We start from the raw sequence: 14,290 nt of genomic DNA, 5'->3' as shown, positions 1-14,290 counted from the left end.
AAGTAAATATTTTATTGTGCTTAGAATTAATCTCTTTTGAGAACAAAGATTTTTATTACAAAATACCCAAAACTTCACTCGAGCCAGCTTTCCTATGAAGCAAGGTCCTATTTATTTTCATGTCCGAAATAAATTCTCAAATACAAACAAGTGAATAGAAAATTAAAGTGCTAAACCATGTACAGGGGTGCACATAGGAGATGTCTGGTGTGCCAGTGCACTAGGACAGAGTGAAGTGGTCTTCTCTCTCAGACTGTCCCAGGTCCCACTCAGTCACTAGTTCTGAGGACACCTCTGTGAAGAGATGGTCCCAATCCCAGCTGACATCATCCTACCAAGAGGAAAAAGACACACATGCTGAAATGTTACTGGTGACACCCAAAGGTCTCTGAACAATGCCAAATATTCAAGATGAAAAGCAAAGAGAGAAACTAAATGGCAACTGCCCCTGCCAGGAAAGCCCCAGATACAGTTGGCTAGAACAGGCATCCTAGCTAGAAGGAAATGTGAATCTCTGCTACAATGTAAAGATTTTGACAGAATTATTCATGTTCCAAAATTCCATAAAGGAGAGATGTTTTTATACTTGTTAATCTTAGATACTCCCAGGCAGGGTGTAAAGAGGAGCCAGGAAATCTTCCAATCTTCTGCACTTCTCCTGAAGCATCTGCAATTCTGAGCTGCAGAAATCCTTTGTTGAAAGTCCTGAGCTCCTGCCCCCCAAGTTGTATTGAGGTTGTTCTGTCCTGCTTTAGCACATCCCTCTGCCCAAATCCCAAATGCTTTCTGCCTTTGTCCCCCTGTACTGCCCTGCAGAACTACCTGGAGCTCATGATGGCTACCAAAAGACAATACACAGAGCACTGCTTCTGCAGGCATCTGTGACAGTGCTAGGCCCTTCACATTTTCCTTTCTAGCTCTTTCATACCGAAGGGGGCCAATCATAGTGATGCCATAACCTCACACAGAGAAAGCCCTATATATCTTTAAAATAATCTGTTGGAGAAATCAGACCTCCATCCTCTTGGACAAGATCCTCTTCACAGGCTCCTCCTCATCTCTCTCCTCCACCAAAGGCTTATTTTCCAAGTGTAGTCCGAGATACGTAAAAAGCTTTTGCCTTGTTGGTGTTCCCACAAAAGAAAGACTTACCTCTCGTAGTTCATGTTCTGGAGCCAAAACTTTGGTGAGAAGCTTGAGGTCAACCTCTCCATCCTATGAACACACAGAGTCACAGTCTTACAGACAGTGAGAAAGCGGACACCATAATTTTACCAAGTAGGTTTCGCTAGAGATAAGCACAATGTTTGCCTCATAAGGGACATATACTTTGTTCAGGACAATAGCAGGAGCCTCATCTGAGCAGCAGATACTATACCCACACTACTACTAACAGACACAAATAAGCATGAAAGCCACACTGCAGAGAGGAACAGACTTGAAAGCAGACTGGAAGTTGTCTGGATGATAGGGCTGTGTATTTTACGCAGCTGAGTATCATTGTGGAGGATGATGGAAGCCTGGATGATGGAACCCTGGCAGGAGAGGGAGTCACATCGGTTGCCCCATAGCAACATCCACTTACCAGAGTTTGAAAGGCAGCATACTTCATAAGATCTTTGTCCAGGTCATGGTAGGTCAGCACTCGATTCACCTGCACACTGCAATCAGAAGGGGTCAAAGTACTATCCTGAGTAAGTGTGGAAGCACATCTGAGGAGAAGGGTGGCATGGACAGGAATCTGGTGACACCCATCTCAAGTGTCCACATCACCCATGTGGATTCTCAAGATGGGTGTCCCCAGATAGAATCACATTTCATTCAGCAAATGAACAGTCACTGACAAATCTGCATGCCAGACTGTGCACATGCAGAAAAATAGGATGTAGAGTAACCACAGACTCCATCAGAGAAGCCAGCACACCAGACAGAAGCTCCACAGACTAGCTGCAAGGGCCAGAAAGAAAACAGGAATGTAGTGAACATTGGAACAGCCCCAGCAGGTTCTGAGCCCCACCACACAAGCTACAGAATAGTAGGGACCTTGTGATTTTCATGTCCGAGCTGTGTCACAGCTATAAAATACAATTTCTTAAAATGTAGCCTCCAAAGAGAAACACAAGGTAGGGGGGTAATGCACTGCTGTGCCATACTTCCCTTTGCAATTGATGCAATACTATAGAAAACATCTATATTAATTTCATTTCTGTTTGTGTTTGTCCATGAAAATTACTTGTCTTTTCAACTGCAGGGAGACTATGAATACAGGAGGCACAGATGGGATTATAAAAAAAGAGAGAAAAAAAGACATGAACTCCGGTGAGAGACAAAGTAATTTTAAATTTTCTACTATAAAGTGTCATTTATTTTTGTTAACAGCTATTTAATTACAATACCTACTCCATACTTGTGAGAGAGGCATCTGTGGACAGGAGTAAGATATCCCACCCCTCCACATAAGGGTCAATAGAAGTCCCAGTCTGCAATAGGCCCAATAGGGGAGAGAAGACTTTACTGATACATTTAAGATACAACCCCTAAAACTTTCTTTTTTTAAAAAACTTGCTGGTCTCCCTTGAGCTAACCCCAAGGCTATTCTGATAACACCTTCAAACAGGACTGTACTTTGCAATTAACTAGGCACTTGAGTATGAAGGATATCCTGTGGCGGGCAAAGCAGCCTACAACCATGCATAATCAAAGTGTGTGTGATAATACCTGTGTACTGGAGGCATTTGAGGTTATACAGGCAACCTTAAATCAAGCAATTCCTAACTTTTGAGAGCTTAATTCTGCAATATCCAACATGCTACGCTAACATAGTTTTTGTATATATAGAGAGAATATGCAGTAATTGTTTTCTCTGTGTAATAGGAAACAAGAAGTTAGCACTGTTCAGCTTGGAGCCTCACTGCCACAACACACAGCATCGAATCCTGCTGAATGACACTGCCACTGATGTCCAGAGAGCATGAGATAAGATGGAGTTTAATTTCACCAGCCATTTTGCACTGCGGATGAGAACCTCAAGAACACCTGGAAGTGTTCTTACCTGGGGGGAGCTGCCACTTGCATGGCCAGATCTTCCTCCTGGACCTCCTCCAAGTCAGGGATCACAGGAATGTCTGCAACATGAGAAAGCAGCAGCAGTTAAGTGGGGGGTGTTGTGCTCTCCTCTCTCTAGAGACAAAGGTTCCCTTGCTTCACAGATATGAAACAGCCTGTTTCTTATTAGAGGAAAACACAGGAGAGTTATTTGGCAATGATTAAATATATATTGTTTAATATTAAAGCAAGGCAATAAAGCTTTGAAGCTTGGGGTCAAAAGAAATCTTGCAAGAGGAGCAGATTTGGGCCATGGACCATACATTTGAACAAACTTGAAGCTGAAAGAAGATGGCTGCACTAAACCCTGCTGCCTACTTGCCATTACCCAAAGACTGACAAGAGTTTTGCTTCTTAATGAGATGTGTTATCACTTGCTTAGCTCAGCCACTAGTCACCTAGGCTCTGTTAGAAATGAAACGCGGGGCAGGAACTGAGAGAAGCCATGTAAAACTATATGCTGAAGGAGCTGCTGGCTGGGTCTCAGACTGTGCAAAGGCCTGTGGCCTTCCTGACAGCTGAGGAAGGAAGTGCTGGTGGTCTTGCACACACAAAGACTAGGGAAGATGCACCTAGTTGTAATGTCATAAACCTTTTGTGATTTCCAGTGTGACCCTGGAATGGCTGATGTCTAGGTTACTGGATTTTCCCGACACAAGGCTACTGCACCTAAAAAGGACACTAGAGACAAAAGAACGGAGGAGAGGAGGAACTGGGTGCACACTGAAATCCTGATAAAGGAGCAAGGCTCTGAGAGCATTGCATGCTTTTTGATTTGACAAAGTCTTGTAAACAGCTGGAGATTGAGAGAACAAAAACCGCGAGAGGAAGAAGTACCTGGAGGCGCAAAGCAAGGACAGAGTACGCCAGCACGAAGCTCCTTTAAAGATTCAAGGCCACAAAGGCTCTCCAGAGACCCTGAGCCCTCAGACTGTGGAGAAGCTGGTGGCTAGGCTCTGGTTTCAACTTGCAGCGAGCAGGCTGCTCCCGGCTCCGCCAGCAGCGCGGCCGTGCTACTGCGGGAGGGCAGCAGCCGCTGCGCCTGGCTGTGCCCGTTCCACAGCCCAGGCTGAGATGAATATTCAGGAGCTGGCGAGACGTTCCCACCTGTGGTGCTCAGGGCTCTGGGCAGGGTTTTCCTGAAAAGCCCCTTGTCCGGCCACCTGTCAGAGCTTCGCGGGCTCTCGCTGCCCTCTCCTGCTGAACCCCCACCGCCTGTCCCCCGGCCAGCAGGGCGGGAGGCAGGACACGGCCCAGCCGGGCCTCGGCGCGGTGGCCGTTCGGGGCTGGCCACACAGTGGGATTTCTCCTTAATTGGCTGCCTGGCGGAAGGCTGGGCGGGACGGCAGCTGCCAGGAGAGCCGGGCCGCAGCGACAGGCAGCGACAGCTCGGGCGGGCGCAGCAGACCTGTGCCTCCTAGCTCCCCAGGGAGCAGGTGCCTGCAGAGCAGCTCTCCCGCTACAGCAGACTTCCCAAAGACATTTAAAGGGAAAGTGCAGCAACAGGCCCCCAGGCTGTCCCTTAGAGGAGGAGGCGTATGCAAGAAACGCGTCACCAGCGAGTCGCTGGGAATCTGAGGCAGATCTGTGCCCTCTCTGCTTGTAGGGACAATACACAGAAGAAGCGCTATCCTGCAGTCTCTTCCCTGCAGGGGCTCCCAGCTCTTGGTAAAACTTGTAGCAAAATGCAATTACGGGACCAAAGCATCTCCATGGACAGAGACTGACCTGTGGAGGCAGCTGGTAAAACCTGCTCAGTGGTAATGTGGGAGAAAGTCCCTGTATATAAGCAACAAATACCAAGGAGGGAACAGACTGCTGAGACTGGTCCAAGGGGAGGAATGAAGCACTGCGCAGAGATGCTCTGTTAGGTCCAGGCAAATGAGCATGGGAATGAGAAACAGCCTAATCTCTCCTGAGCTAATTTATTCTTTTCAGCAGGAAACTGTGAATGTTGGTCAGCAAACACAACTAAATGAAGATCTACCTGGGAACAGAGCTGCCCTTGGCCATAAAGCAGCATTTCCTGTAGCAGAAGAAGGTCAGATCCTTAACCCCTTTTGACAGCAGAAATGTAGGTGTTTGCAGCAAACTGTATTTCTTCGCTTGGTGCTCATTTTGGCAGCTCTTTCTGGGATCTCCTCTTCCTGGCTCACTTTTGCTTTTGTTGATCTGTTTTTGCACTAGAGAAAACTGGAGGCTTAGGGCCCAGATCAGTGATGCCCCTTCCATTTTGCAGGTTCCTGAAGAGTCCTGGATTTGCCAGTGCTGGTTTTATCTCATTGCAATTGAATTCTGTGGAGACATTCGCAAACCTCTTGCAGAGCACTACCTCTACTTTGTATTAGCAAAATCCAGTCAATCACATAGAAATTCTTTCCAAAGGAAATTCAAGGCTCCAGTATTTTATAGGTACTTTGAAAACATTTCAGACAGAAGAGCTTGAAATGCTCTGGAGACTTCTGCCAGCCCCTCCAACAAAGGCCAGCACGTGCTGGTTCTTACTGCAAACTGTGGATGATTTTGTCCATTTCTAGGCAGAAGCAATGCCCTTTAGGACTGTCAGAGACTGACAGGAAGCAGAACAAAAATGTCGCAAATTATAAGAAAATATCAGCTCCCCAGGCTAACTGCTATCAGTGGCAAATCAGTCCTGAAATATTCGGGTCTTTATTTCACGTACTACTCATAATTTCCTCCTCCCTCTGCCAATTCCCATGATGCCACCTCTCTAGAATCCCTCTCCCTTCTCTCTCTGTACAGTTTGCAAAGCGTCTCAGTTCTCATTTTATCACCAAGGACCCAACCTTTCCCCTCACTCAGTCTCCGTTTCCCTAATTGTTTTTGTTGCTCTTCTTAGGACTCACATCTTGTTTTCCACTAAGCTCTGGTAACACAGCCAAGTCATGGCACTATGTCAAGTGCAGGGAGAAGAAGCACACGGGCTGCAACAGAGTCGGCATATGCTTTACTTTTCATATCCCCGTTAGCTGCAGTGACATATAACATCAGTACATGCAGAAATGTTCACAGGACCACATGCTCCCAGTCTCACACTGCAGCACTTGTACAGCTTTTTCCAACAACAAGGATACGTTACAAATCCATAGTCTGTGTACTTTGTTCTGTGACTCACTTTTTTCTCTCCTTGTTCAGTGGAGAGAGTTTCAGATCATTTTCCATTACACTAATAAGCCTATGGTTTTGGTGCAGAATCCCGACACATACCTTACTGTCCAGATGCTCATGCCTGAATTCAGTGTCCAGGTAGGTAAACTTTAGAAATACCAGCACAATGTACCTACATCCTAAGAAGCTGCCTGTGCACAAAGGGAAACACCTTCAGAGATACCAGGTCACTGCAATGAAGTAAACAAATGGCCTGTGCATTACAAAAAGAAAATGTTTTGCAGCTGAGCAGAAGGGGTGGCTTCAAAACCTGGAAACAAAAAGTGATTCTCTTTAGTCTAGCTCTAGGTTTGTTTGGGGATTTTGGGGGGGGGAGGAGGAGAAGGTTGCATTACTTGGCTGCATTTTGGAGGAGTGAGCAGCTTCCATAGTCTTTAATGTCAACAGATTTTAATCAGAACTGTAGGCAAATCTCAAAAGCAACATGAAAATCTTACAGCTTCAGCTGTTTGTTTTCCACTTTTCTGCAGACTTTGAAATCAGAGCAAACTGATATGATACTAATAGTAAGAAAGATTAAAATAAAAGTTGAGTTACTGGTAAAAAAAAATAAAAAGGGGAACAAATTAATTGCAAACCACCTTACCAACCTTGGTCTCCCAGCTGGCCTCTGAACACTGTGCTGCAAGGTACTGTTACCTATGTTACCTCCCTCAACCAGTCTTCTGCAGTGAGAACTCCTCTTAATCTCAATTTCACGTGGCAGCTAATGTTCCCATAGTGAGTGCTCCTAAAAATGACACTCACTTTCCCCAAGAGTGAGTATCCTGCTTTCATTTTAGCTGAAGGGAGGGGAAGAAAAGGTAGACACACATGCCAGGTAGTGTTTCACAAGCAGAAGAAATGAGTGTACGCAACAGAAGATAAAGGGGGGAACATAAAAACTCAGTGCATGCAGTGACCTTAAAGAAGACTAGATGAGCCTTCTCTTTGTGGCTCAAAATGACTGGGAACAGAGTAAGACAAAGCCTTTTCCCATAGATTTCTCAGCCCATAAAGAAATGAGATATCGGCTTTAGAAACTGCTCATGGTAGAGATGAGAAAAACTGAGTGAGCATCAAATGCTAGATGATGAGTGCAAACTCCCCTACATCTCCCAGATGATGGTGAACAAAGAATGAAACCAAAATCAGTGTCTCCATGCAGAAGTTATGGTGGGGTAGGAGACACCAGTACCAAATGTTAGCTAACAGGGGAGTTAACAATATGCTGCACCAAACAGATTGTCTCAGAACACATAAACCTCAGCATATAAGTAAGAATAGTATTTTTATTACAATAGCTGGACTGAGCTAGGTCCTACAAAAAAAAAAAAAGAGCTTCATGGCTAAGTTAATGGCAAGACACCAATAGCACAAGGCAGAAGTGTGTGGATGGTAGGAGGAAAATATGGAGAGGAAAGCCTGAGGTGACCCATGCTACATGCAGATAGCCAAACAATAAGCAAGGAACGGTGGCTTTTAAAGTCATGAACAATGGAGGGCTTTATGTGTTCATACTAGAGTACATGTAGTAACCGTCACCTTTTTTACCTCTTAGCAAGTAACTTACTGACAGCTGAGGAAGACAACCACAGAAAACAACAAGCAGAAGGTAGAAGAACCTGCACCACCTTAATACTCAGTTGCTCCTGCAAGTTAGTGAGTTGCACTTTCCCTCCCAGGCAGAGCTCATTTTTTGTTTAGTAGCAACACCTGCAGGCTGGGTCCCTTAAAATCCTGCAAGCTCACAGTAAGATCTGGTCCTAGCCTCAAAGAACTAAGACAGTATATAAGTGGGGACAGACAGAATCTGTTCAAGGTCACGCAATAAATCAGTGGCAGAGCTGGATCTAGAAACCATGTCCCAGGTCAGGCCTGTACTTAGTCAGCAGCGTGGCTGCCACTTTCACCCTGAGCTCCTGAGACAACACTGACACCCAAAAAAAGGACTCCCTCTCATGTAAACTGATTTGTTTCCACCAACTGGGTAAGCGTTTCAAAGGCCAGTTCAGAATGGACAGTCTTCCAGTGGAGATGGTGCTGCCCTCCCTGTCCACACACCACCATACCCAGAGAACACAAAGAGGGTAGTGGCTTCTTGAGCTGGCAGTCCCCTGCCACTAAGTAGGCATAAGAATGAAACTAACTTTAGTTTAAGTTGCTTGCTCATAAAATGTAAAACTGAAATAATTACACTATCTCTGCTGCTGCAAAACTTTGTTTTACTGAATGCTGTTACCTTCTGCATCACGTTTGGGGAATTTTAAACAGGCAAATGGAAGAAGGTCTGATTGAAGATGAAGTTAAGTGAAAGAAATTGGTCTCATTTAGCACATGACAGGATTCATCTGTGTTCCCAAGTCCACTGAGGTAGCATCATGGGCGTTTCATATTCATGAGCTGCTGCGACACTGTGTCCCCTCATTTACAAAGCACCGTGTTCAGCAAATTCTGTCCCTGTGGACCCTCTGTGCATTTCATGGTCTTGTCAGAGAGACATCAAACACTTCAGTAACCAAATACCAGAAAATGGCTTTAATTAGCGCATCTCAATGCAATAAATAATTTTTCTCTCTAAGTGGAAAAATGGAGAATTAAAAAAAGAAAAGAAAAAAGTGGAAAGCAACAGGCAAAAAAAAAATCTTCAAAAAAACATAAGGAACAAGGGACGCAGACAGCTTCTGCTGAACACACAAACAAGCTTGAAGCCTCTTGGAAGCTTTCTCAGGAGAGCAGCAGGCAAATGGAGAGGATAAAGAACACTTCTTTGGATGCTTGGACTTTAATTTCATAGGGACGCCTTTCCCTGACTGAAATTGCCCTACTAGTAGGCGAATACGGAACAGCACACCTGCCTGATCAGCCAGCAGGGAGATGAAAACAGTAGAGTGAAAAGCGGGCAGTACCACAGCTACTAGGGCACTGCCTTAAAAGCTGAGACAAGCAGAAGATAACCCGAGTGTCCCCTGTCCCAAAGCACCCTTTTCAGAAGAGAACGTAACAGCACAACCTGGCCAAGCCGATGGGAAAAGTCACCCACTGAGTGGGTGCCAGAGGATTCACAGGGAGGTCACGCAGCAGATTCAGTCAGTACTGACCCTCCAGCCTTGCCTTAAAAGATTATGCATTTTCCATGCATCAGACAAAATAATTTTTTCTTCAGCCACCAAGCTCCAATGATACTATCAGCTAGATGGACGACTGGCTGGGAGGTTGGGTGGTCCATGAGACACACTACTTGCTTCGATAGTGTTTTGCATTCACAGACTGCTTGGTGTGGCATGGCTTCTTCCTCCCCAAGAGCTTGCTGGGGACAGGCATCGGGTATATTTGCTATGCCACAAGGCTGCTACTGACACAAAGCCTCTGCCCAGTTTCAACCCCTGGGAAGTGTGAAGAAAGACAGGGCACAGAACAGCCCTGCCAGATGAGTCACTGGGCTCCGCGCAGGGCTTCAACAGGAAGTAATCCCTCGCTTGTGTTGTGCAGGAAGTAAGATCAGACACTGATGGCTTTAAAGACGAGGAATCTCTTAATGCATACGTTTGTTCGCCAGCAGCAGAAGACAGGAGAGATGGGAGGCCAGGCTCAGGACCTAGAGTCCACCATACTCCTGAGGTTATCAGCATTCAGAGCGGTAATACACTTTCTAGCCTTACCAACAGCCCCCTGACAGACCACTATGCCTGCCCTCCTTTTCCGTAACATCTGTTTTCCTCTTTTCAAAGGCTGTTCCCTATTCCTTTGCAGTATTCCCCTGCTGAAACATCCTCAGAAGGTGGTGGGGGAGCAGATGAGAAGGCATGAGGTGCCCAGAGAGGGTCTGGTGAACTCAGAAACACAAAACCCTCCTCAACAATGCTGGAGGTGAGTGATTTTGCATTAGAGCATTACTGTGGCAGGGAAAGCAGCTTCTCAGGATGCTCCTGTGGAAGTATGTTCGGGAGCAGGCGTGTCTGATTCTATTTCATCCTCTTCATGTTACGCTGGAAAAACAAGACAAACTACATTTCTTTTATGCTAAATCCTTAGGTTTTTTATTTTTTCTTATATATATTTATTAAAAAATGCCTCTTTGATCGGCAGCACCCATGACACTTCCACATCCAGCAACTCCTCAGAAGCCTCCCTCCCTCCACACAAGGCCACCGCTGCTGACAGCCAGCTAGGTTTGATCAGAGCCACTCAGAATCGGATTTTCATAAGACAGATGAGGAATCTTACTGCTGCTCTCTCTCATATCAGATGAGAAACTGAGGGGGAGGGGGGACGGGTCCTGAGGGAACGACACAACAATCAAGGGCTACGCAGTCCTCTCTCTGCCCCTCCACTGCTGCAATTTTCAAAGGAGTTTGCCTCAGGCAGTTTTAAATGATGGTGTCTCAATTCTGTAATCATCTTTCAAGAGCTTTTTCTTAAAGGGTATTTTAGGTAAACCTAGTCCGTCAACTACACTTACGGACTCAGCAATCACAGACCCAATATGACTGTGTATCTACCATACCGCAGAATGCAGTGATGGAAGATGCTTACCCAGACCATCATTTTCGGCTCCCAACAAGCTGTGTGTGCTCCCTTGCAATTAAGCTGCCACTGCCCCTTGGCCAGTGGTCTGCTGCTTCAAAGAGGGCTTCAGACATTTCCTTTGGGACATATTCTCTGCTCCCCTCCACCCACTGTGGCTGTCAGGAGGGAGCTTTCCTTGAACACCAGAGGCTCTACATCACAATGCCAGCAGTCACTGGAGGAGTTCAAACTGGCCTGGACCAATGCTCAGTGGAAACCATCAGGTTGGGCTGAGTCTGCCCTTCACTGACCTTGTGCAGAGACTCGGGGTTGTGCATTAGGGGAGCAGCCAAGGGGAGGACTGCGGTGTGCTGACAGAGCCACACACAAAGTCACAGTGCAGAATCCCAGAAACTCAGCAGTCACTGTCTGCCCCAGGCTCCTCTCTTCAGCCCATTCAACACCACTTCCAAAACACCGTGTTTTTCACGGTCTCCATTTCACTGATGCTCAGAAATTTTCATCCTTTTAGCAATCCTCAAGCAACTCCACCACTGCCTCCTGAGCCTATGAAGTACCCTCTGTCCATGTCCCTGACTGTTCTTGCAAATTCCCCCCTCTCTTACCCTCATGCTCAGTCAATGCAGCTGTCCTTGCAGCTCACAGCTCCTGAAATCCACCAGCACTTGGTGTGTTCTGCAAAAACAGCAGCTTACCAGGGAAGCAACTGGCAAACTTTATCAGGAATAACAAGAGTCAACAATAACTCACACTGCACTCTGTTCTCAGCTCTGGAGCAGTTTCCCCATTGGTGTGTATTCACATGCAACTCAAGAGGTGTTTGATATTTTATGGCTGTGAATTCCAGGTGCCAGATAACCTGTAAGGGCTGTCTCCCACCTGACAGACAGACAGCACTCCTCAGAAGGATGTGGGGACCATGGCATATGCCTGCTTCCTTCTTTTTTTTTTTTTTTCAAGCAAGCATGATTAACCTTTGATGGAGCATTAAAACATTTTCCATAGCTCCTGTTGTGCAGAGAGCCTGGACTCCCATCCTGTTCAAATGCAAAGGAGCTGCTGGCACACGCCAGAAGGATAAGAAGTCCTTCTAGAGGTTTGACATTGAACAGAGAGGTCTAATCGTCAGCTCTGCTTCCTTGAGGAGGCTTCCCAGCAGGCAGGAAGGGGTTTTGCCTTGAGGGCACAGATCTAGTGGCTGTCTCCTGGCAGCTTTCCTCACCTGCAGGTCAGGTTTGGGTTGTCTGTGTAGCATAGTCAGGCTTTCATTTCAATCAGCTGTCTCATTCACACACATTATCTGCTTTAAAATAACAAGCTGTTGTTCCTGCAGACAAAGAATCACATATCACATCCCAATCCTCCAAGAAAAGCCCTGTTCTAGGAGCTGTGCATCCCAAGGGTAACAGAGAGAAGGGGGGAAGGGACTTCTGAAGATGGGGCAACAGTCTATGGGGGAAGGACAGCTGGAAGAGAGGTGACTACCTTAGCTAACAAGCCCCCATAAAGTGCTGAGGAGAAAAATCCAAGGACAATGTAGTGAGGAGACAGGCATCTGGGGGAGTGCAACTCAGCAGTGCAGAACTGGTGGACAAGAAGGGAACAACAGAGAAACTTTTAGCCAAAAGGACAAAACAGTTTGCTGATGGTGGGAGGGGAATGCCAGCATTTCTCACTCCAACAAGAAACAGCTCTTTGTAGCTACATGCCAGGAAGAGACATACAAGCAGAATAAAGCCAAATGAAATACTCAAGCAAAGTCGAAGCAGAGACTCTACTGCCCCGCTGGAGAAAGGAGCAAAGGGAGGAAAAAGCCCTTCAACATGAACTTGGTTGTTCTGTCTTCCCTCCCACTTCATGACAAAGAATGGTCTGCGCTTGGGAGAAGCTCTTGGCTGCTACAGAAAAGGAAGCAGGGCTCTGCAGATAGCACTTTTTAAATTCCGCTCATAGTCTCACATCTCCCATCTCATGCAGTTTCCCTGCTATATAGAGCTCAGTTACTGCTGCCCATTTCCCCTGTTGACACAGACAGAAAATTGAGCAATTACCCTTAAACTCCTCTCTCTCAGATTGCCCAGATTGCTACATACACAGCATTAAGCCCCCAGTTGCCCCTGGCCAAAAGTGACTCAACTAGGTTTGTCCTTAAGGAATTCAACACTTTTTTCTTGCTTGTGAAGGTTTATTATTCCTCAAGTTGTGATGCATTAAATCCTGCTAAAGCAGGTTTCCCACCATGCAGAGGAGCTGGCTCCCTCCATTACAAGGTTCAGCTGGACACACATCCACCCAGCAAAAGTGCATTATCCATTCACTATGCCTATGTACTAGCATGTACCAGCGTGTGTTCAGGAGGATGGGCACTAAGTTCACAGAGGGTGCTGAAGGAAACCCCAATATCCATCAGCTAGACAATCCATAGCTATTTCTGGAGAGACACTGCACTTTTTCAAAAATCTTTCCAGCCTGGAGTTTTACAGGGGCAAACTGCTTTTAATCAAACACATATCTTTGCTTTCCTACAACTCAAAACTGGCTTCTCTTTAAAGTGGCTCTCTTGTCCTGGACTAGCCTCTATGAAGCAGAAACATGGATTAGAGAAAATGAATTCTGAGCACGACCTAAGCCAAGGTACTCCACTGCTAGTATTTCAAAGGTTTGTATTGCACCATACGGATGACTTGCACCTTCTGGGTTTCCCTGTGCAACTGTAAAGAATGACTGAAACTGCAGATATTTCCATGCATGTCCCTGTCTGCTCCACCCACTAATCTCCCATATTGCTTCTGTCTTTCCACACAGCCTGAGAAGTGACCATCCTCTCCCAAACTCCCATGGAGATGAGGAATCATTTCATGCACAGGGTGAATGACCAGGAGCAATGAGGGAATTCTACTTTTATTTCTGAAACTACACGGCATATCAAGCCTAAAAGTCTCCACTTGGCTGTACAACCTTCCCTCCATTCTCCAGATGCAAAACTGAGCTCTCTTCAGGCCCAATGCTGTTTTAACACTTTCTCCAACGGACTCCAAATTCTGAGCTTCTAGGTGTTCATGATGTATAAGTTATCACAACTAAGCACATTTCAAATACACAAGAATACCTTTTTAAGGGCATATAGTTTTGTCCTTCATTCTTCTAATGAAAAGGTTGGATGGGGGACAAACAATGTTAATGGAATGGTAGAGCTCAGCTTTCTAATCGGTTAGAGGAAGGCGATCCAAATGTATTGGTTGACAGCAACAATCATTATGCAACTGCGCCTGTTCATATTAAAGTGTACAAGCTAACACATTACGCAGCACAAAATAACCGTGACCCCTCCTTGGGGATCTATACACCAATGTCTTGATTTTTGTGTGTTTAGAATCTGAGCTTTACTGTTACAGTTAAGGACACGGGCCCAAGTGCAGTTCTGTGAGAAGGGGAAGCTGATATGGCTCAACTTACTGCACAGCCACAGCACATTACTCCTTGCCTT

At 45.9% G+C, this 14,290-nt stretch overlaps 1 protein-coding gene across 1 annotated transcript in view; it reads right to left on the bottom strand.

Annotated features, from left to right (window-relative positions):
• Positions 1-220: 220 nt before the first annotated feature.
• Positions 221-14,290, bottom strand: part of IFT43 (intraflagellar transport 43) — a 43,830-nt gene continuing 29,760 nt past the window's right edge. Inside the window, exons 5-8 of the mRNA XM_086613621.1 lie at positions 3,053-3,125; positions 1,586-1,661; positions 1,153-1,215; positions 221-331 (exon numbers count right to left, since the gene is read on the bottom strand). Of these exons, the coding sequence (XP_086469747.1) occupies positions 221-331; positions 1,153-1,215; positions 1,586-1,661; positions 3,053-3,125 (323 nt within the window). The remainder of the gene's footprint in view (positions 332-1,152; positions 1,216-1,585; positions 1,662-3,052; positions 3,126-14,290) is intronic.

Source organism: Tauraco erythrolophus, chromosome 6, assembly GCF_009769465.1.
Source record: "Tauraco erythrolophus isolate bTauEry1 chromosome 6, bTauEry1.pri, whole genome shotgun sequence".
Lineage (NCBI taxonomy): Eukaryota > Metazoa > Chordata > Aves > Musophagiformes > Musophagidae > Tauraco > Tauraco erythrolophus.
This window is presented reverse-complemented; position numbering and strand designations above follow the sequence as displayed.